Below are 20029 nucleotides of genomic sequence, written 5' to 3'. Positions count from 1 at the left end.
ATTTGAAAATTACATACCTGAGCTGATGACACACAGCTAACAGAAGAAACATGCTCATTTGTGTCTGATTCAGCATTCTGAAGCCTCATAATGACTTATTTTTAAAACTACTGCAGAAAGTGCATGAAGAATGTTAAGAAAAATCTGGTTATCTTTTAGCTATCAGTAGAATAAAGTAAGAAAGGCTAGAAATAATTTTCTCCCCCTCCACGTAAGGCTTTCGAGACTTCTGGAGGTTTCATTTCTTTATTTGTCACACATGCTGTTATTTTCACACAAGAGGCAAGAATTGTTCCAATAACTAAGTCTCTCTGAGACGTTTACTACAAGTTCACACAAAACCCACCCTCGCTCTCAGATGGGAAAAAAGGTTCAGCATCTACTGACTTCATTTGCTCCAGTTCACACCAAGTTTTCACATTCAAGAGTAAAGCTGTGCTGTTTCCACTGCAGCCTGCGCCACTGCGTCCAGTCACAGAACAAGCTGTGAGTTCGGGCTTGTGACCTAACGAGAACTGACAAGGTATCGGAGTTGGTAAGTTTTTACAGCACCCAACACCAGCGCGGGCAGTTAATACTGACGGAAGACATGGGAACTAAACTTATTTCCAAGCCAAACGTCGGTGAGATGCCCAGCTGGCAGAACACCCCCAGCCCCGCACCTGGGGTGCGTGAGCCCCTTCTAGCGGAGAGGGCGGGCTGGTGGCAGGAGCCTTTACACCCTGTATCTTCACGGAAAGTTTAAAACAAGCCCGGGCTAAGAGGAACAGAAGGACTCTGGACTCCCGAAACGCTATCCTGCTGGCTGCGGGCGCCCCCGGCGGGTGTGGGCCGGGGGAAGGCGGCCCCGGGGCAGCCTCACCCCGCCCTCCAGCCCCGTCCCGGCAGCCGCCGCCCCACGGCCCCGCCGCGCCCGGAAACGGCCGCACGGGCGCGGGGCTCCGGCTTCCCCCGCAGACATGAGCGGGCTGGGGGCCGCCGCGGGGCCGGCATGGCAGCGGGACAGCGGCGGTGAGGGCGCGGGGCAGGCGGGGCAGGCGGGGCGGCGGCAGCACCGGCGGCCCCCGCAGGTGGCGGGAGGATGGAGGGACGGCGCGGCACGGGAGCGGAGCGAGCGGCGCTGCGGGGTCCCGGCTGCCCTGGAGCCGCGACCCCCGACCCGCAGCCCCTGCCTCTCTCTCCCTCGCAGGGCTCTCTCTCCTTGCCGAGGAGCCGCACGGCGCCGCACCTGTGGATTTCCTGCAGGAGCTGCCCAGCTGCCAGTCGGCGCGGAGGCGCCGCGGGGGCACCCAGGAGCGCCGGCCGGCCCTGCTGGGCACCGCCGGCAGCCGCGGGGACGCGGCCCGAGCGGAGACAGTTGAACTGGCTGATCGCCCTGCCAGAGAGCACCCGAAATCCATGGCAGAGAAGAGGAGAATAAGGTTAATCGTCGCGCGTTTCTTCCTTGGTTTGGTTTTTTTAAATGACTTTTTCCTCAACACAACCCAGGTGCGCTGGAAGGGTGAAGCAGAACTGGGTTTGGCTGTATCTGTTTTAGCCTGTGGCATGTGATTCTGACAAGAGGGTGCCCGAGTGCTCTTGGCTGGCTCGAGGGAGTCGCTGACTGGGGGCAGAAGTAGGTTGAATTGGAAGAAATTAGTCAAAACTGGGAATTACCTGTAGCAAACAAATGCGTTTCTCACTGTTTTCCGTTTTGGTTTTTTGTTACTTTTTTTTTTTTTTTTTCCCGGGGTTTTGTGCTTTCAGGGGTCACTGTGAGTTATCTGCATGAACACACACACATCCCCGCACCCCCCCCGCCCCCGCTGCTATGCGAGTGCTGCTGCTCTTGAGTCTGCTTAGCTGTCTTACACAATGCAATGTTCTCTCTGCTGTGGCTCTGTACAGTTGATAGGAAACTTCCCAGCACCTTTGCTTCTTTTTATCTTCTCTCCCCGCCCCATTCCTTTTTAAATGACTCTTTCCTGTGGGCTGTTCCTGCCCCCCTAGTGGTAACCCCCCGGAGGGAGGGATTGCAGAGACCTTGCTTTGCCCCGCCTGAAATTCAGTGCTTGTTATCTCGTGTCTCATTGCTAAGCTGAGAGCTGCTTTGAGAACAGAGGATACAGGATGTGGTTTTGCACTGTCAGACAACAGCTGCACCTTTAAATCAGGTACATTGTAGTTCAAGTTATGAACCAGAAGAGAGGTGGAAGTACAATTAATGTCTGGTACTCCAGGGAGAACAAGAGCTACACTATTGCAAGAGCAGTAGCAAACAGCCTGACCCTGGAGTTTAACTCTATAGCCTGTACACAAGAAACAGTAGAAGATCTAGGTCACGGTAAAGGAAAGTGCTTGATACCCTGAATTTGTATTTGAAGTTGGGTACTCAAAGTTCAGTTCTTTAATAAAAAGGAACTGGAGGGAGGAGTGGAGTTGCAATGTCCCAGGCTTGTTTACACATGTTAGCACTGAGAGATTCTGGTGGGGCTTCTTGGCACTTCTACAGATCGGTGATCTGCATTTGTGCAGCAGCTGCCAACACAAAGTGCTTGGCATAAACGTCCTGAGAGCTGAACACTCAACTTCTGTAACTCAGATGAATATGCAGCCCACGCTTCTATTTACAATGCAAACCGAGCATGGACCAGACAGTTCTGCTCTGCGGAGTTAAAACACTGCAAACTGCAGCCTGTAGTTTCCACAGAATGAAGTCTCTTGAGAGGAGCTGTATTTGCTCTTAAAGCTGAGGTCATCTGCTGCCTGATTGTTTGTATAGGTTTAATTTGACTTCCTGCCAAAATGCTGGAAGGATGAGGAAGCAAGCAACACAGAGCACACATGGCATGCATCCCTTGAGCACATGAGTAGGGTTGACTACAATCTTTTAAAACTGAAACCTTGGTACCCCAGCACCGTGTCCTCACGGGTACTTACTTAACTGCTGCCCTTCTTCAGTGGCGTCAGAGGCTGGAAAAGATTTGCTGCATACAAGTCCATTTTCAAGCTATGTTTCTATGAAGTTTTGTCTGGTTTTAAGGTTTCTTGAAAGAAACAACAAAATGAAAACTGAGCCACTCAGAATTCTCCTTGATGCTGTTGCTGACCAGGCAGCAATTTTTAAAATGCAAATGTATTCATATAGTATGAAAATCCATAAGTGAGTGGTTAAAAATTACAGACAGTGGCACATTCTCAATGTTTCTTTGCAGCTTGTCATTAGAACAGGGTATCCCCAGAGGTGTTGGCAAAAAAACATTTTCTCAAATTCATTGAATTGGCACTTTCCAGCAAATTTTTCAAAAAGTTATTTTCAATTTTGTTTTGTTGGGGGTTTTTTGTATTTGTTTTTTCTCCAAGAGAGGTGAGAGTTTTTCATGAGAGAGCTTGCCCTATTTGAATTAAGTTGATGTTGCCATTACCAGCAAGATCAGATGGGGAGAGCTTGTGTGTCTGCAGCTATTCCCCTGAAGGCTGTGGGCAGGCTCCATCCTGCTAAGCCCTGTTACATGGAGAGAAAAATTATTTCTTGTGCTCAGTAACTGTATTTCTGGCTTCTTAGGGACTCTCAGCAGGCTGATACAGAACATTTATCTAGATGGAAAAAATGGAGAAGAACTAGCAGTAAATCATTGAAAAAAGCACTCAGTGAAGTCAAGGGCTTGTCATCTTACCTGGTGCTGTGGCGACATGATATTCACAGCATAGAAGGTATTTCTATTCTGATGTCCATTTCTCCTCTGGAAAGTTGCTTCTGTTATTGGCAGTTTTACCTGTGTGAGCATAGTTTCAGATATAACTACATGTGCTTAAAAAGTTACTTTCTTCCCTTATTTTTGCTGAATGTAAAATCCGTTATATGGTAGAAGGAAATACATTGGAAAAAATTATTAATATGTCCAACCTGCATTTCGATTATATTGCTAAAAGTCTGTAGTACTTAAAACTAGCTTTAACAATGTTTCTTCGGTTCAGTGAAACTGATTTTATAATCTGCTTTCTCTGTATTTTCAGTGGTTTTATCATCTTAATTATTGGCACGTTTCTTTTATTCCCAGGGAAATTTGGTACTGGCATCCAGTCCTACTTCTCCTTCCTGCGCTTTCTGGTCCTGCTGAACTTTATAATTTTTATCCTGATGTTCAGTTTTGTTACTCTTCCCACCATAATTTCTAAATATGGAATATTCAACAGTACCATTGCTTACATTTCTCCAAAGAACACAGGTAAACAACTTCTGTGTGTACAGCTATTGTAAGATTCCTGCTTTCCGTCAGCTTCCTCTCCACCTCCCTGAAAAAAAGGAAAGCCTTTTTATAAGAGTGGCATGTTTGAATTAACATGATCTTGCAGTTCAGTGGGCGTTACCATTTGAGTGACTTTTCATGCCTTTCTTTTGACAGATGATACCTGCACAATTTATAAACCTAGTGGTAATAAGGGACTTATTTACTTCTATACTTACCTCAAAGATTTGCTCAGTGGCACTGTAAGTAATTAGTTGTTTTTTTTTAAATTGTCTCATGTAGCATCTAAAATGAAAAAAAAAAACTTGTGGAATGAAGCTTTGATAATTTTGAAAAATGGTAAGGCATATGCATCACTGGGGTAGGTTATTTCTGAGAAGGGCAGTTTTCACACTGACTTTTACTGAGTGACCACAAGGCCTGGCTGGCCACGTGCTGCAGCCTGTGCCTCTCCTCCCCAGCTGCTACCCCTTTATTATTCTGGAGCACACTGCCTATTGTGCTCTCTGTGTAGGGTCCCAGTGTCTGTGTCCTGCAACTCTTTGACTGGAGAGGGGAGGGATTTTAAGGACACAGTGCCTGCACTACAGTTTGGTAGAGGCAATGGGAGTATTTAGAAGCTACAGACTTGTAGCTTGCTGGGGGCCCTAATTTTAATTTTGCAAAATGATTGTTTAATGCCAGGTTGGATTTAATGGGGCAATTGTTGCTGTTGTTACAAATTCTATTTCAACTTCATTTTCACAGGGATTCCTTGAAGTGACAAGTTTGTTTTATGGCTATTACTCAATAGATGCTGTATGGATCAGTATCATGAGGTACAACTTGCCACTCGCATACCTGCTGGCTACATTTGCCTACCTTACCTTAAGCTCCCTCTGGATAATAAAGAGGTAAACATGTTGGTGTTGTTTATTTACTGTTACTTGTTGCACAGTTTCGGTTGTATTCCTTCTTGAAGGGAACATACTGTGTTCTAGAGCTGTTTATGTGGAAATGGGGAGTCTTTTTTCTGAGGATGCAGTGCCACAGTAGCCTTGGAGTGCTTGGGGAAAAAGAAAGCAATTTGAAGTATCAGTTTTTCATATATATGCATACCTACAAGTAAAAGCTCCTCTACTATACTGAATTTTTTGGAGGATTTTTTAGGGGTTTTTGGTTGAGTTTTATTTGTGCCATCTCAGTTTCCTTTGCTGGGTCTGGGTGAGATGAGAAGGTGTGACTGTGGTGAAGTGCAGGTAGGAATAACCTGTACCAGTCAGGGTCAGCTGCTGCAGAATCTCACACTGAGAGAGTCCCAGACACTGGCTGGTACTAAGCAAAGGTGACAGTTTGCTCACAGAGGGAGTCATTTAGTCTTTGATCAGCCAGGTTGCTTGTGTGTGTTTTTCCTGTGCATAAAATACATCTTCTCACAAATTTCTCTCTAGGTCTGTGGAAGGCTTTAAACAAAACTTAGTGCATGATGCAGATCCATTTCAGAGTTACTGTAACAAAGTCTTTGCAGGCTGGGACTTCTGCATTACAGATCCAAATGCAGCCCGGCTGAAACATCGCAGCTTGCAATATGAGCTCCAGGTGAGTAACTTCTGCCTTTTTGTGATTATGGTTTCATACAGCTTAGATGGCTAAAAAGAGATGGGTGCAATTTTGCAGATAAGGGAATAAAGTTAAGAAGGATTGAAGTTGCTTGTTTTGGGGGTACAGTCCACATCCTCTTGCATGCTTTCTAGGTAGCTGGAGTCGTGGTGACATGAGAAGGATTGGCACGGATGTTGTTGGCCCTTCCCCCATCCACTGGGGACCCACGCCAGCCTGTTAGCTGCTTATCTGCCTCTTCCTCACACTCCAGTCCTGCTTCCTGTGTTAGTTTCTGCGTAGTCCAACAGGAAAATCTCTCCCAGCTGCAGGCAAAACCCTGCAGGGATCAGCTGGAGTGTTCTGGGATTTAAGCATGCAGTGCAGTAAGCAGTCATTTGGGGAGAAATAAAATTCAGATGGTGCTCTTTGTACTGTTTGAGAGCATTGTTGCTGTAAGAAGATACTGAAAAATTCTCACTAGGTGTCTTTGGCACACATGCACATACAAAATGCTGATGCAGCTATAGATTTCCCAAATCGTAAAACTCTGAAAAGAGTCTGAAAGGCTCTTGTGGTAAAACAAGGACCTTCTTTTTGCTCTCTGTACACTGGAAGCAGAGATTTGTGTAGTGAAAAAATTACCTTTGAGAAGATGCTTCCACTTCAAACCACAAAGTGGTAATTGCAGATTTCATAAATTACAGTGAGTTGCTTTCTGCTCTAGTGGATTTCACAGTCATCTATTTTCATCACAGAATCAGAACCTACTTCACTTGCTACACTTTTGCCTCCAGAACACACATCTTAGAACTAGCCCCTTAATGTTACTGTTTGATGGACATAAGTCCTCTGAAAATACACTCATATGGGTGTTCCATGGGTTTGCCCAGGTTAAATTGCCTTCACAGGAGATACTGTATTTTCATGTCAGTTAAGGTGAAATACACCAAGTTTACATGACAAGCTGCTCAAGACTCTTCTTCCTTCTTTCAGTGCCATCCCCCAATTTTTTCTTCACAAAGAGTAGAAGAAATTTTGAGCCATAGTGGTGAGGGCTGGTTACTTGCCTGCAGAAGTAATGAGATGAGTGACTGGTTTACCCATTTCAGAGTTTAGTTTCAAGCTGAGATCCGTCTCTCTCAGCAAACAGGCAAACTGTCTGTCCTCAAGGAAATGTGTTACTGATACAGTAGAGAGAAGAGGATTGCAGGACACTTGTCTTTGGCTACAGAGCCCTCAGCTCGAGGAGGCTGAGCACACAAGGGCTTCCATTCCTGCATGGACCTGTTTTGTCAAAGAAAAGACACTCGGTTACGTGCGCTTGGGCAGGCACTAGAGTGACTCTCCTAGAACAGGCTACAGATTTGCACTTCTTGGGGTAGAAGACAATGTTAAGTGTTGTATGCTGCACCAAAAAACTGCATGTCTTTTTCCTTTTCTTTGTAGACAGACTTGCAGGAAGAAAAACTGAAGCAAAAAATAGCTGAGAGGAAAATGGGAGAAAAGCTACGCATCTACTCTCTGAGAATATTTATAAATATAATTGTCATTGCCATTTTATCAGGATGTTTTTACTCAATTTATAGAGTAACTGTCTTCTCTCAAGAAAACTCCAATGTGAGTATAAGAAATGACACTAGGACAGATTCGGTGAAGGCTGGTGATTACAGCAAGAGGAACTATTGTGAAAGAGTCAAGTATCTTAATATAGCACCTTTCATGCAGGGATGTGAAAATGCTTTCTACAGACTTACAGTTTTTTTAGTAGATGAGAGCAGGAAAGATGAAGAACCATGTGCCAAAAAAGGCTCCCCAGTAATGTCTCCCACTGCTGCAGAGGCTTCAGTGTTGAGTGCCTTGGAGCTGACAAGAAGAGCAGCCCTCACTACCCTTCCCTTGTAACTGTGCTCCGCTCACTGTGATCTGCTGGGTCTGGACTGTGAACTGGCTGGGAGAACTGACCTGGTTAAATCAAACTTCATCATGATCTGTTTCACATGATCTGGTTCACTGTCAACTGCAAAAATGCACTTCAGGGGAGGGCAGAGTGAAGATTGGGATCTGTCTTGTGGCTTGAGTTACCACTGTGTGGGGCAACAGGAAGGCTTTGATCACAGCAGTTTTCAGAAGCAAAGGTTCTTGCATCACTAGCAGAAAGAATCAGGTTGAGTTGGTTTTACGTCCGTCAGGACAAGCACATGGAAAGAGAGGTTCAGAAGCAGAACAAAGCAGACAAGTTTCTGGTTGTGACAGCTTCACAAAAGTAACTGACTTCTCTGTAGAACCCCTGGGTTTGATTAGTCTGGTAGAAATGGGGACCACCATTTTTCTCTCCCCTGGGTAAATTCCTGGTGTGATGGACTTAGCTGCTCACAAGGAAAGTTGTGCTCATGAACCTAACTCTGAACTTGTGTAAACTGCCAGGATTGCACAGACAGAAGCAGGAAGTGGAGGGCTAAATAAATTTATATGTCAGAAGTATTGTTTGAGGGCAGAGAAGAGGACTGCACAACACTGAACAACTTCAAGAACAGATTCACTTACTGTGGGCTTTAAGTAGAAGGGTTGATATCTTGACCTTGTCTTAATGAGCAGTCAGGATGCTTGTCAGGATGGTAGAAAAGTCAGGGGAGTTGCTTGGCACCAGTAAGAATAAATTGAAAAGTGTCTGCACTTGGAATGGTTGTAAAACCTGGTAGCCTTGGTGTTGGTTAGCAACAGTCAGACACAAACCTTGGTGAGTTGAACGTCTTTAAACAGAAGCTTTGAGGAAGCACAGAAATACTCTTACCTGGAGGGGGAGGGAGTTCCGGGTGAAAGGAGTAGGAGAAAGCAAGGGTGTGTAGCAGCAAACTGCAGAGATAGCAGTGATCAGGCTCGTATAAAGGATAGAAATTTATTTTCCATGAAACTTGCTTGTCTTGAGGTATTCAGAATCAGCCCTTGGTTTGCCATTCATGTTGCACCTGGTGCAACAGGTTTCCTATTGCTTGGTGCAAATGTTGGTGGAGGATGAAGATGGAGTAAAAGATGCTGTCTGAATCCTGGACAAGGCAGGCTGGTGTGTAGCTGCAGCTAGCATGCTCAGGAAGGTGTCTTTCTCTGAGCATTGTGTTTGTCTCATCTCTTATCCTGCAGGACACTGGCAATGAAAACTCCCAGGTTAATCTCTTAGTGCAGTATTTGCCTTCCATGGTGATCACACTGGCCAACTTCATCGGTCCTCTGATCTTTGCATTTCTGATCAGATTTGAAGACTATACACCAGCCTTTGAAATCAAGCTGACACTCTTGAGGTAAAGATGTTTTTATTGTGTCCTTGGATGTTTCAACAACTTGTTCTTGGTAGGCTATATGTATTGTAAACATTGAAACATCAAGAAGCAGAGAAGTTGGCACTGGAAACCAAGGAGGCATTGTTTTGCCAATGTTTAATTGGAAACTTTAAATCTGGGAACAATGTGTTTTCATGACAGTGCAGTGCAATCCAATGCAGTGTCCAAATTTTTTCTTGGTCCCATTTAGCTGTGTGGTCTGGACATCTTCAACCTGAATAAACAGTCAGCAGAGAACTTGTGGCTGCAGAGCTGTGGATTCACTGCTTTGCATGAAGCAGTTCCCTAAATGAGCAAAAGTGAGTGTGCAGCAGGGACTGAAGCACAGCTTTGCTCAAGGCAGAAGTTAAAAGTTTTGGGGTAGAAGATGTGTCAGTGTAAGAGCTGATGTTTAGCAGCTTAAGGCAGTAAGATCTGGGTTGAAGCACCTGAACTCTGCAAGTCCATGGTTTATATCTGTGATTTGGCCAAGTGCCTCAGAAGGCCTGAAGCTACATGAAATGGAAATGCTGCACACAGAATTGTAGCTGAGGGAATTGCAACCCATTGCAGCATCAAGATCTGCATCTGAAATGACTGATCTAGGAACACTACTGAGAAAAGAAACAAGGGACTGTAGCCTAAAGCTGAGAAGGTCAAAAGCAATTTTAACTTACTACTAAGGAAAGAAATGTGTTTATTGTCTGGCTGGCTGCCCTTTTAAAGGTCTGCATGACCCTTTTGTGTTTTAAGGCTTCCTTGGACTCCTGTACAAGGTGAGCCAAGTGTTAACATGGCTGTTTTTTGGCACATTTGGAGTTAGGTTTTGCCGTTCTTCCAGGTGTGTCTTCGTGCGGTTGGCCAATATTGGCGTTCTCTTGTTCTCACTGTGGAGTCAGATCGCCGGTTGTGGCAGTGACAAGTGTAAGCCCTGTGGATACAATTACAAACTCTATCCTGTAAGCAGATTTATCTTGGTGTTTAATCATCTGAACTTGTGAACAGAGATTTGTTTTCCATGAGAGTTGCTTGTCTAGAGGTGTTCAGTAGGAGCCCTGGGGTTGCCGTTCATGCTATACCTGGTGTTAATTCCCACTGCTCAGTGCAAACCAGTACGGTTGTTACACATATATCCTTTGCTTGTCTAAAACTCTGATTAGAGTTAGTCCAGTGACAGATGATTCCTTAGACATTCTGTCCACCACAAGGATTGTCTGAGGTAGCCATGTTTTGGAGACATTGTGCTATTGCCTTTTGCAGCATTAATACAAATGGGTTTTCCTCAAAAGAAAAAGAAACAGAAAAAAACAAAAAACAAACAAAAAAAACCCCACCACCAAAAAAACACCCCAACCACCAAAAACAAACCAAACACACCCAGCCACCACCCTACCCCACCGCCGCCACCCCACACAAAAACCCTAAAATCAAACAAAAAAAAAAAAGTGAAGAGCTTGGCACGGGAACTATGAAATATTTGAATATTTTAGAAATTGCAGTTAATAGCCTTTGAACCTTCATGGTGTTAACTGAGGGGGTTATTGCTTTAGTGATAGACAGATTTTTCACTTGTTTATTTAGACTGCTAATCTTGTTTTTCCTGACTTGTTTTTATAGTGCTGGGAATCTGATGTTGGGCAAGAAATGTACAAACTGATGATATTTGATTTTATTGTAATCCTTGCTGTGGCCCTGTTTGCAGACTTCCCCAGAAAGTATGTATCTCTGCTTTTTGAGCATATTTTTACAAATGACATATGAAACACATTTTCTTTTTTCTGCTTTAAATTCCCCATATTGCTAACCAAATTACTAGTTTTAAAATAAAGCATAAACATATTTCTGGTGGTTTGAGCACATGTTTGCTATTCAGATGGCTGTATAGGTTTTGATATTTGAGAGCTTTTTTCTTCAGACCTTTTCTATTATGTTGTCTAATGCTTAAATGCTAAGTTGTGTGTGTTTCAAATGTGTTAGAATGCATCTAAATTCTACAACTTCACTTCAGGACTAACAATATTCTTTGGTTTCAGGTTGTTAGTTACTCATTGCTCTTGGAAGCTTGTTCAGTGGTTTGGACATAAGGAATTTGAAATTTCTGACAATGTCCTGGAAATCATTTATGGGCAGACTATTTGCTGGATTGGAACATTCTTTTCACCGCTTCTCCCTGCAATAGCAACTATAAAATACTTCATCATCTTCTATGTTAAAAAGGTAATGAAGGCACGTGCTTGATAAGGAATTGAGTACATCTCTGTGGTTTTTTGTAATGCAGGCATATAGATATGCAGATGATCTAAAACCAACAAAAAACCCTAAAACCACCTGTGGATGCAGTGGATGGAATGAGCCAATGATATTCCATTTTCAGTAAGGTTTTGTGCTTTTAACAGACAGTAGAATTTTGCTTTGAAATCAAGCAAAGCCACATTTCAGTTACTACTTCTCAAATTATTTGCCTATTTTTTAAAGAAAAGCTTTTTATGTAACAAAGCTAGTTTATAACACTTTCCTACAGTAATCTATTAACTAGCAACACAGCTTAGAACTTGGACAACATTTTGCAAAATATGCTAAAAATTTGGGAGCAAAATGGAAAATCCAAGCTGGGTTGGATGTTTGTGATTTCTGACTATCAGAAGTTTTGCTCAGTGACCACACAGCTCCTTCTGTGCCTCCAATTCTTGATGATGCTTTAGGTCTTGCAAGAGGGGATGTATCCACTGAAGATGTGGCAGAACAAAGTCAACAACAGTGCCATGGATCATACACCAAATGCCTGTGTCTGTTGACTCTGTGCAAGTGTGTGAGGTCCTCTGGATCAAATTCTTACACAAATTGGGAGATGTTGACTTATACCAAAATGTGGGGCAATCTTGTCTTAGCCCTTCTCAGCCCATACACATCAAAGGATGTGGTTGTGTGGTAGCTGGTGGCATGTTTGAGAGCAGAAAATTCAGTTGCTTGGGGAAGTATATTTGGATGTATATCTATATAGATGTGCTGGTAACAGTTTTACTCACCTTCCCTCTTCAGATTGTCTTGATACACACACGCAAACCTGCAGCAAGGCCTATAAGGGCATCAAGTTCCAACTTTTTCTTCCTGGTGGTGCTGTTGATTGGGCTCCTCTTGGCTTTTATCCCTCTGGGATTCAGCATAGCACGGTAAGTGACAATTTTAAGTTCTGTGAAGTTGACACTTGTTCTAAGCTTGTCAGTTCTGTGAAAGCAGACACAACACTTTAGAATGATTAATGGAATAAAATATATAGGGTATAACACATAAACTTATAGCTTAGTTCATATAAACAAAAATTAGAGTTTTATAGACATAGGACACTTTGACTGCATCACCAAACTGCTGCTGGGCTTGTGCTGGATTATTTTATCTTCACATTTTGGCATAACATCTTACTGTTCTGCTTCTTTGACAGTATCCCCTCTTCCAAGGCATGTGGGCCATTCAGGAATTTTAACACTTCGTGGGAAGTTATTCCAGATACAATACTTCAATTTCCAACAGGTCTGCAGCAGATCCTTTTTGGCATAGCATCAGAAGCCTTTGCAGTGCCTTTTTTTGTGATCCTTTGGTGAGTACTGTGGAGACTTGATTCACTTATGCAACTCATACCAAGAGTCTATTGACCAGATTTTCCATTGCAGTCAAAAGCATCAAAACCCATGTGAATCCTCAGCCCTTATGTCTCTGCCCATGTGTTCACACTCATCAGCTTTGTTCCATTTCTTCCTGTACATCCCATATTCAACACTGTCTTTCTGAAAAATGTTAACTGTGAATCCTCTGCAAATTAATACTGTAAGCCCTGTAATCACAACTTGTATCCACAAACCCTAGTCTGTAAAAAACAAAACTCCCAAAACAGTTACTCTGTAAGATGAAATTCAGTGTAGAATCGTAGAATTTTTAAGGTTGGATGTCACCTGTAGAGAGAATCTAACCCAATTCTCCTGTTCAATACCTGTTCTGGGTATGGTAGAGCAGGAACCATACCCAGTTAAATTTTCAGTATCTCCAAAGATACAGGGACTCCACATCACTGTTCCAGGGTCTGGTCAGTCTTCCAATAAAAAGGAGTGTTTTTCTTAAGTTTAAAGTTTTTTGCATTTCAGTTTAACTAAACGGTCGGCAAATTTTGGAGCCTTATTACTTGATGCTTTCTAAAACTTCTATGCTTGAAAAACCATGTGGCTTATTTAGGACTCCACCCAGCCCTTCCTTTTGTAGCACACATTTATGTGTTCTCCTGAACTGAACTTGTTAGTACATACATAGGAAATCTCAAGTCCTCCCTTTTTGTTTGTTGTTTACAGCATCATGATGTTCTATGTTATTGCCTTGGCTCGAGCACATAAACGAGTGGTTGAACAGCTGAGAGAACAACTGGTTTTGGTAAGATCTGACCCAACACTTTACTGACACAACAAAGAGAACTTTAGGGGTACAGAAATGAGGCATGCAGAGGAGTATTGGTTTTCATAGTCTCCTGAATATTTGGTGTTTGCAACAGGCAGTAATGTATGTTTTACAAATTACCCAGGAAAAATAACCAAAGCATTGTGGTATTTCTCAGTGGAGTTGATTTTCTCGGGTACCAGCTGCAACTGCAACAAGGTCTGGTTATATCAGGCAACACACATGCAAGAGATTTGCCCCTGAGAAGCTGCGTCCCTGTTTTTCACCTGTTGCCTTGTTTAAATCCACTTATCTCCGTGGTTTTTTTCTGCCAAAGAAGAACGTGAATCCTGTGTTACCTGTCCTCTCCACCATCTTGCACAGCCTCCACTTCTGTTTCCTTCTCTGCCCTCAGAAACATGCACCCAACTCCCTACCCTTCTCTCCAGGCCTGTATTTCTACTGCATCTTTTCTGGTCTTGCTCTTGAGGGTAGGCCCAGAAGTGCTTGAGCAGGCACTGAAAGTGGAACAAGTCACCACTAATCAGCCCTTTGGAGAAGGGTGCCAGTGCAGAAATGCTGCTTTGTGGCCATCAAAACCCGTTTTGACAGCATCTGTGTGCTGTGATCTGACAAACTGCTGGAGTCAGAACTCAGCCTCAGCAGTGAGACTTCTCACTTTCTTATTAAATAGCTCATTTCTTGATATGTGCTTCTTTTAGATATGGCATTTAACCACCTGTGTGCAGAAAAACACTACTGGAGGAGATTTTTGAGGAGTGAGGAACTTAGGAACAAAAGCCTACCTGCTTTTTGAAGGGTTCGCAAATCAGCTGGGAATTCTGAAAATTCTGTGCTTTTTATTTTTGTTTGCTTGCTCTTGTTCAGCTTCCTGGAAGCACGGTTTTAAATGTTGAGGTGTGTGAGATGTTTTTACTAGGCTCACTGCAGAGCTGTTAATGTGTAACCTGAGGTGAGATAAATGAAGTCAAGGCCATTGTAAGCTTGAAATTGTTCAGGCAGTTGAGAGTGTGCTGGGGGAGTACAGTGTGGTGAGTGCACCTACTTCTAATGAAGAATTGAGCTGTTGTAGATGACTTGTATTAACACTGTTCATGTGGAGCATTCTTTTCTTCTGTCTTTCCAGGAGAGTCGTGACAAGATGTTCCTAATCAGAAAGATAGCAGAAGCTCAGAGGTATCCTTGAAAACCACACAAGCCAAAAGAACCTGACTTCCTGAAACTCTCAGAGCAGCAAGATAACAGCAGAAGCATTTGCAGCTCCTAAAACCTGAGCAGCTGACTGGCACCCTGGGACTGTGGTCTGTGTAACGGCTGCTTGTGGTCTGAGGCTTAGCGTTTCCAAAACTTGGAAATTCAGCTGATTTATACTGTGTTAGAGCTGTTCAAAAAAGGATACTTTAACGCTCATACAGCTTCAGGGTTGTTGGGATTTGTTACATCCCTATTTTTTCAGGGAGTTTGGGTAAAATATGATCAGAACTGAAATCCTTTTGTGCTGTTTTTACAAATTATGCTATAAGAATCACAAGAGAGGGAAAAGGTATGGTTTTACATGTTTTCATTTGCTTTGGTTTTAAAAAAGATCTATGGAAGTATGTTGGAATAGTGCATAGGAAAAGAAAATATGGTATGGGTTTGACATAAATGTTCTAAATATTTTTAGACATGAGGGTTTGTTCTGAAGCAGCAAGAGCAGTTGAACACTGGATAACTGGTCACAAAATGGCTCAGAGAAAACAAACTGATAAAAGAGCTCTGAATAAACACTCAGGATTGGAAGAAGCCAGCAGGCACAGCACTGTTGGGGCACCAGCCTTGCTGCTGTGGAGGGGCCTTTTTTGGGTTTTTTAATGTTTTAAGTCATTATTATTTGTGTTTTATTCTTGTATGAACATCTTCACTACTGGTCTGTGTGTCCTAAAATGTGAATATTTCAGAGTTAAATTATTGGTTGGCAATACTGTGTGTCAGTACCCCTTAATCTCTCATTTCCACTGTCTTGCCCGAACTGCTGGGACCGTGCGTCCCTGTAGGCTACTCACCCAGTCCTTCATTTAAAGACTGGGATTAAAGATTTCTTGTACAAAACTGCGTTTATTGTTTGAAACCTGCATTAGCCGGCTCTCAGGCAATGTGAGACACTATCCTTTCAGTACAACGTTTGGGAGTGTTTCCTGTGCTCACTGTAAAGGACGGGCCGTTCGATAAACGCTATTTATTTTACCCTAGCGCCGTTCCCTGGCCGCGCTGTGGGGCCCGGCCGGGGCCGCCCTCAGCGCTCCCGCCGCAGTTCCCGCCTCGCCCGCCAGGCGCCGCCCTTCGTTCCCACGGCAACCAGGCCGCGGGCCTTGATTGACAGCTGCGTGGCTGCTGCGCTGGCCGCGCGGGGCCAATCGGAATGGCGGCAGGCGGCGCGCGGAGATGACGCGGCGCTCAGCGCGATGGCAGCGGCCGCGGGCCCGGCTCTGGCTCTGCGGTGCTCGCCGTGGCAGCGCCGGCCCCTCCGCTGCGGGCCGGGTACGGGCTCGGCCCCGCTCCCTGCCCCGCTCCCTGCCCCGCTCCTCAGGCCGTTCGGCTCCGCGGGTGGGAGCGGGCGGCGGCGGAGCTCGCGTCACCTTTGTCTCTCCGACAGGTCTGCGGCCTGTGCCCGGCGGAGGGGCTTCCCTCAGGCTGTGCAGCAGGCGGGTGGCGCAGGGGGGCATCAACAAGCCCGTCGTAGACCGCATCATCCGCGTGGACCATGCGGGCGAGTACGGGGCCAACCGCATCTATGCGGGGCAGATGGCCGTGCTGGGCAGGTCGAGCGTGGGACCCGTCATCCAGGTGAGCGGTCCCCGTGGCTCTGGTTCATTTGCGTGTGGTTACAGGGCCGGATGATGGTGAAAGTTCGTAGCCTTCACGGCAAGATTACTGTCCAGATTTTTCTGAGCACTTGCGAACGTGCGGGTTTATAAAGAGCGGTGGAGTACTTGGTAAGGGAGTTAGCAGTGCTGCAGTTGCTGTAGTGTTGTCCTGTTTTGCAAATGTTTTTATGTTACCTTCTTATAACGATCCTCTCTGTCCTTTTTATAACGATCTGTACCTGCCTTTCTCCACCATTTCTTTTCTGTGATGTTACAGTATTGCCTCAGCTATCACAGAATACGTGGCCTGAGCTGTTTTGTTTTTTTTTTAGTTTTATTGGAAATGTTTGCCTGTTGTGGCTTTATACTTCTCTGTGATCTGCCTCTCTTGCAGCAAATGTGGAATCAAGAAAAAGACCACCTGAAAAAGTTCAATGAGCTCATGGTTGCCTATAGAGTTCGACCTACTGTTTTATTGCCTTTCTGGAACGTAGCAGGTTTTGTTTTAGGTGAGTTTGGCTAATTACTATTATTGTTGTTTTGTGAAGCCTTCAATTGCGTTAAATTATTTGTTTTGCTTCAGATTTCATTGTGCTCATGTGTCTGGTACCCCAATCCCAGGGGCTGGAAGTGCTTTGCTTGGCAAGAAGGGTGCCATGGCTTGCACAGTGGCTGTGGAAGAGAGTATATCAGAGCACTACAACAACCAGATCCGAACTCTCATAGAAGAGGATCCAGAAAAGTACAAAGAGCTATTGCAGGTATTTAACCATGACTTAAAAGTAGTTTAACAAGCTGATTGAATTATCTGATGTGATTTAGTCTTTTAAAAATAATATGCCTTTAGAATTTACAGTGGATCTTCTTGTTCTGTCACTTAGAATGCTGAAGCCAACAGAAACTATTAAAATAAAAGGATGCTTTTTCCTTCAGCAGCACTAAATTGATCAAGCACCAAAATTAAAACATATGTTGGATTATCTTCAGCATGCTTTCAGTAATGCATTGTGTTCTTTTCAAGTGAGAGAATTATGCTTTAAGTTTGATTAATTTTAATTGAAAGGAAGGATTTAGAGGGGAAACAAAAGGAGGAAACATTGATTGATTGCACAGTAGCTGTGTTGCCTTCCTCTGAAGACATTTCAAGTACCTTCACATGCTCCTTAACCTGTAGGGCCCAGAGCTGCTCAGGGTGAGCTCGAGGAGGTGATTCCCTCTCCAGCCCCTCTGCCCATGCTGTGTTTGATACACCCCGGGGTGGGGTTTGCCCTCCTGGCACTGCTGCCAGCCAGCACCCTGTTCATGTTCTAGTCCTGGGTGCTCTCAGTCTGTAAGGAGCTGATGTTTCTCAGCTCTGTGAGAAAATAATTTCCCAAGCATTTTGGATATCCAAGTGGGACACATTCCTGTAAGGTGGTTGTGGGAGATGGAGCTGTTTCCACAGGCAGCAGGTGGAACTGGTTCATTTCCAGCCTTGCTGGCTACCAGTGTGTTCAGTTGTGCATAGTGTAACGTAGCAAAGTCTGATTATTCCGATGTATCCTATGTTACAGAAGTTGTCTCTGAAGCAACCACTGATGCTGGGGTGCATCAGGGGAATACCACCCCTGAAGATAATGATATAATGAACTAGATAGAGATGGCACAAAATAAAGAGAACAATCCAGGCAGTGAGTTTATTCACAGAACCAGTATGAGGAGAACTAGGGGGCACACCAAAAGCAAAGCAAACCTGTTGGGCAGGGACAGTGCCCAGGTGTCTGTAAGTGCTGAGCTCTTCATTAAGCAATCCTGGTCATCTGCAGGCCTCTCAGGAGAAAATCCTCTAAACCTTTTTGTCCCAGCTGAAAAATTAGGAAACAAACAATTGTTCTTTAGAGTATGCTAGAATGAACAAAAAAGCCTGGTTAGCTTACAGGGGAACACCCTTACTGATTGGCAAGGCAGGGACCTTAATTCCTTTATTCAAATTGTCAAAGTAATGTGGGGGTGTGAAACTAGTCAGTCTTAAAAATAACTATGGCTTTTTAAAAAAAAAAACTATAGATTTTTTTGGAACAGTGAAAAAATAGTGATACATTAATTAAATAGCAGCTTGAACTTAAAGACTTCTTTGGAGACCACTAGAAGAACTTCAGGTTAGGGGGATGCTATAAATAATTCCCTTCTTGCTGAATTGGAGGTTCAGATCTTTAAGAAGTTTTTGAGAGACCCTGGCTTGCCATGGTGTACATAATGGACAACAGCATCTAGTTTTGTGTACTGGCTGCCTTGATTTCTCTGCAAAGCAGGCTCAGTAGCTGCTGATTTTACAGGTAATAAAGCAATTCCGGGATGATGAGCAGGAGCACCATGACATTGGGCTTGAGCATGATGCAGAAGCTGTGAGTAGAATGTTGACTAATTGATGCTGTCAGTGAGGATGTGGATGTGCTGCTCTTTACTTAGAAATTGGGATGTGATTCTTTGTGGTACTTAGAGATTCCTTTCTTACGCAGAGATTGGGATGTGGTTCTTTGAGAAGTAGAAAATAAGGCTCTTGATATTCTTTCCCAAAGATACATATAAGAATGTCCTGCGTGTTATAACTTTCACTTTTCTAGAACAGAACTAAATCTGTTGGAATTCATGTCAAGTGTTAAAAGTGTTTTGATTTTTTTCCTAAGAGGTGTCCTCTGCAAATTTTTAAATTTTCTTTTAATTTCAATTTAAAATAAATATTTTTGAAGATAAGGCTAATAAATGCTATCCATACAGGGCTGGGAATTGGAGGTGTCATCTTATTAGGAAGTGTGAAATGCTGAACTAAATTCTGTGCTCCCTTGGATACTGTATGGGGAATATGTGACTTCTCTCCTATTTTTTCTCTTGACTTATATTTGTGGAATATTCTGAATAGTTGATAAAGATAGTTCTAAATAGTTGAGGAAATATTCTGAAAAGTTGATAAATTTTAATTTAATTTTCTCTAGGATAGATTAGACTGCAAATACAGGTGGGGTTTTCTTGGCATGTGTGTGTTTTTATTTTGATTTTTTTTCATAGTGCTTACTGTTCATTATCACAATCTGGTTCAAGCAAAACACTACAGTAAATGTATTTAATCTTTTGTTCTTTTTACAGACACCAGCTTATTCTGTTTTGAAGACAGCCATACAACTTGGATGCAAAGCTGCAATATTTTTATCAGAAAGAATTTAGTTATATTTTTCATAATAGCTGTGGCAATAAACTGACACAAAAGCATATGGAAATTGTGGAAGACTCAGCTATTTTATTCGGTCTTTTAAATTTTTCTGCACTAAGCACTTGATTCAGCCATCCTTTGTCACATTGAGTCCCCATTTAAAAAGCATCTATATTAAAGTCACTTGAGCTAAATGTGAATAAAGGTGGCAGAACTGAGTCTGTGAGAACTAAAGCTCCCTATTCAGAGACTGTTCACAAGGTGGCAGCACAATATGTATATACATGGTTTATATATACAATATTTGTGTATGGATGCACACACATAAAAATGATAAATACATTCTCTGTTGCCTTCAAATTTATGTGTACTTGAAATAAGCTGGAGCAGCTCATTTTAAAATAGTTAATACAGACCAAGAAGAATATTTGT

At 43.4% G+C, this 20029-nt stretch overlaps 3 protein-coding genes across 7 annotated transcripts in view; 2 read left to right on the top strand and 1 right to left on the bottom strand.

Moving 5' to 3' along the window:
• TMC5 (transmembrane channel like 5) overlaps positions 1–12288 on the bottom strand; it is a 37802-nt gene extending 25514 nt beyond the window's left edge. For 3 of the 4 annotated variants that reach the window (XM_068206879.1, XM_068206873.1, XM_068206877.1), the window contains exons 1-2: positions 5091–5663; positions 3657–3755 (exon numbers count right to left, since the gene is read on the bottom strand). The gene's annotated coding sequence lies outside the window, so the exon portion shown is untranslated. Of the gene's footprint in view, positions 1–3656; positions 3756–5090; positions 5664–12150 lie in introns of those variants that run through there. The other variant, XM_068206874.1, reaches the window with a different exon arrangement.
• On the top strand, positions 863–14847 carry TMC7 (transmembrane channel like 7). Of its 2 annotated transcripts, XM_068206880.1 has the most exons (16): positions 863–1011; positions 1190–1421; positions 3545–3693; positions 4041–4208; positions 4386–4471; positions 4977–5122; positions 5660–5807; positions 7257–7427; positions 8949–9106; positions 9966–10083; positions 10742–10839; positions 11158–11341; positions 12164–12294; positions 12564–12719; positions 13462–13540; positions 14691–14847. In XM_068206880.1, exons 1-16 carry the CDS (start codon positions 960–962, stop codon positions 14748–14750), a joined length of 2136 nt encoding a protein of 711 aa, XP_068062981.1. In that variant the 5' UTR covers positions 863–959; the 3' UTR covers positions 14751–14847. The 2 variants fall into 2 exon arrangements, with proteins under 2 accessions (XP_068062981.1, XP_068062982.1); XM_068206881.1 differs by lacking the exons at positions 863–1011; positions 1190–1421 and adding an exon at positions 2055–2153.
• Positions 14848–15975: 1128 nt separating this feature from the next.
• Positions 15976–19664, top strand: COQ7 (coenzyme Q7, hydroxylase). Its single transcript, XM_068206868.1, has 6 exons — positions 15976–16084; positions 16200–16390; positions 16805–16919; positions 17032–17171; positions 18726–18794; positions 19534–19664. Exons 1-6 carry the CDS (start codon positions 16009–16011, stop codon positions 19609–19611), a joined length of 669 nt encoding a protein of 222 aa, XP_068062969.1. The 5' UTR covers positions 15976–16008; the 3' UTR covers positions 19612–19664.
• Positions 19665–20029: the final 365 nt, after the last annotated feature.

This window comes from Anomalospiza imberbis, chromosome 16 (assembly GCF_031753505.1).
Source record: "Anomalospiza imberbis isolate Cuckoo-Finch-1a 21T00152 chromosome 16, ASM3175350v1, whole genome shotgun sequence".
NCBI lineage: Eukaryota > Metazoa > Chordata > Aves > Passeriformes > Viduidae > Anomalospiza > Anomalospiza imberbis.
The sequence above is the reverse complement of the archived record's forward strand: the minus strand, read 5'-3'. Positions and strand labels throughout refer to the sequence as shown.

Excerpts from the sequence above, each read along its gene's own strand:
- TMC7 (XM_068206880.1), top strand. The coding sequence starts at position 960 with ATGAGCGGGCTGGGGGCCGCCGCGGGGCCGGCATGGCAGCGGGACAGC. Across the intron at positions 5,123-5,659 it reads TCCCTCTGGATAATAAAGAG|GTCTGTGGAAGGCTTTAAAC; the intron begins GTAAACATGTTG and ends ATTTCTCTCTAG. Across the intron at positions 10,084-10,741 it reads ACAATTACAAACTCTATCCT|TGCTGGGAATCTGATGTTGG; the intron begins GTAAGCAGATTT and ends TTGTTTTTATAG.
- COQ7 (XM_068206868.1), top strand. The coding sequence starts at position 16,009 with ATGGCAGCGGCCGCGGGCCCGGCTCTGGCTCTGCGGTGCTCGCCGTGG. Across the intron at positions 16,920-17,031 it reads CGTAGCAGGTTTTGTTTTAG|GGGCTGGAAGTGCTTTGCTT; the intron begins GTGAGTTTGGCT and ends CCCCAATCCCAG. Across the intron at positions 18,795-19,533 it reads TTGAGCATGATGCAGAAGCT|ACACCAGCTTATTCTGTTTT; the intron begins GTGAGTAGAATG and ends TTCTTTTTACAG.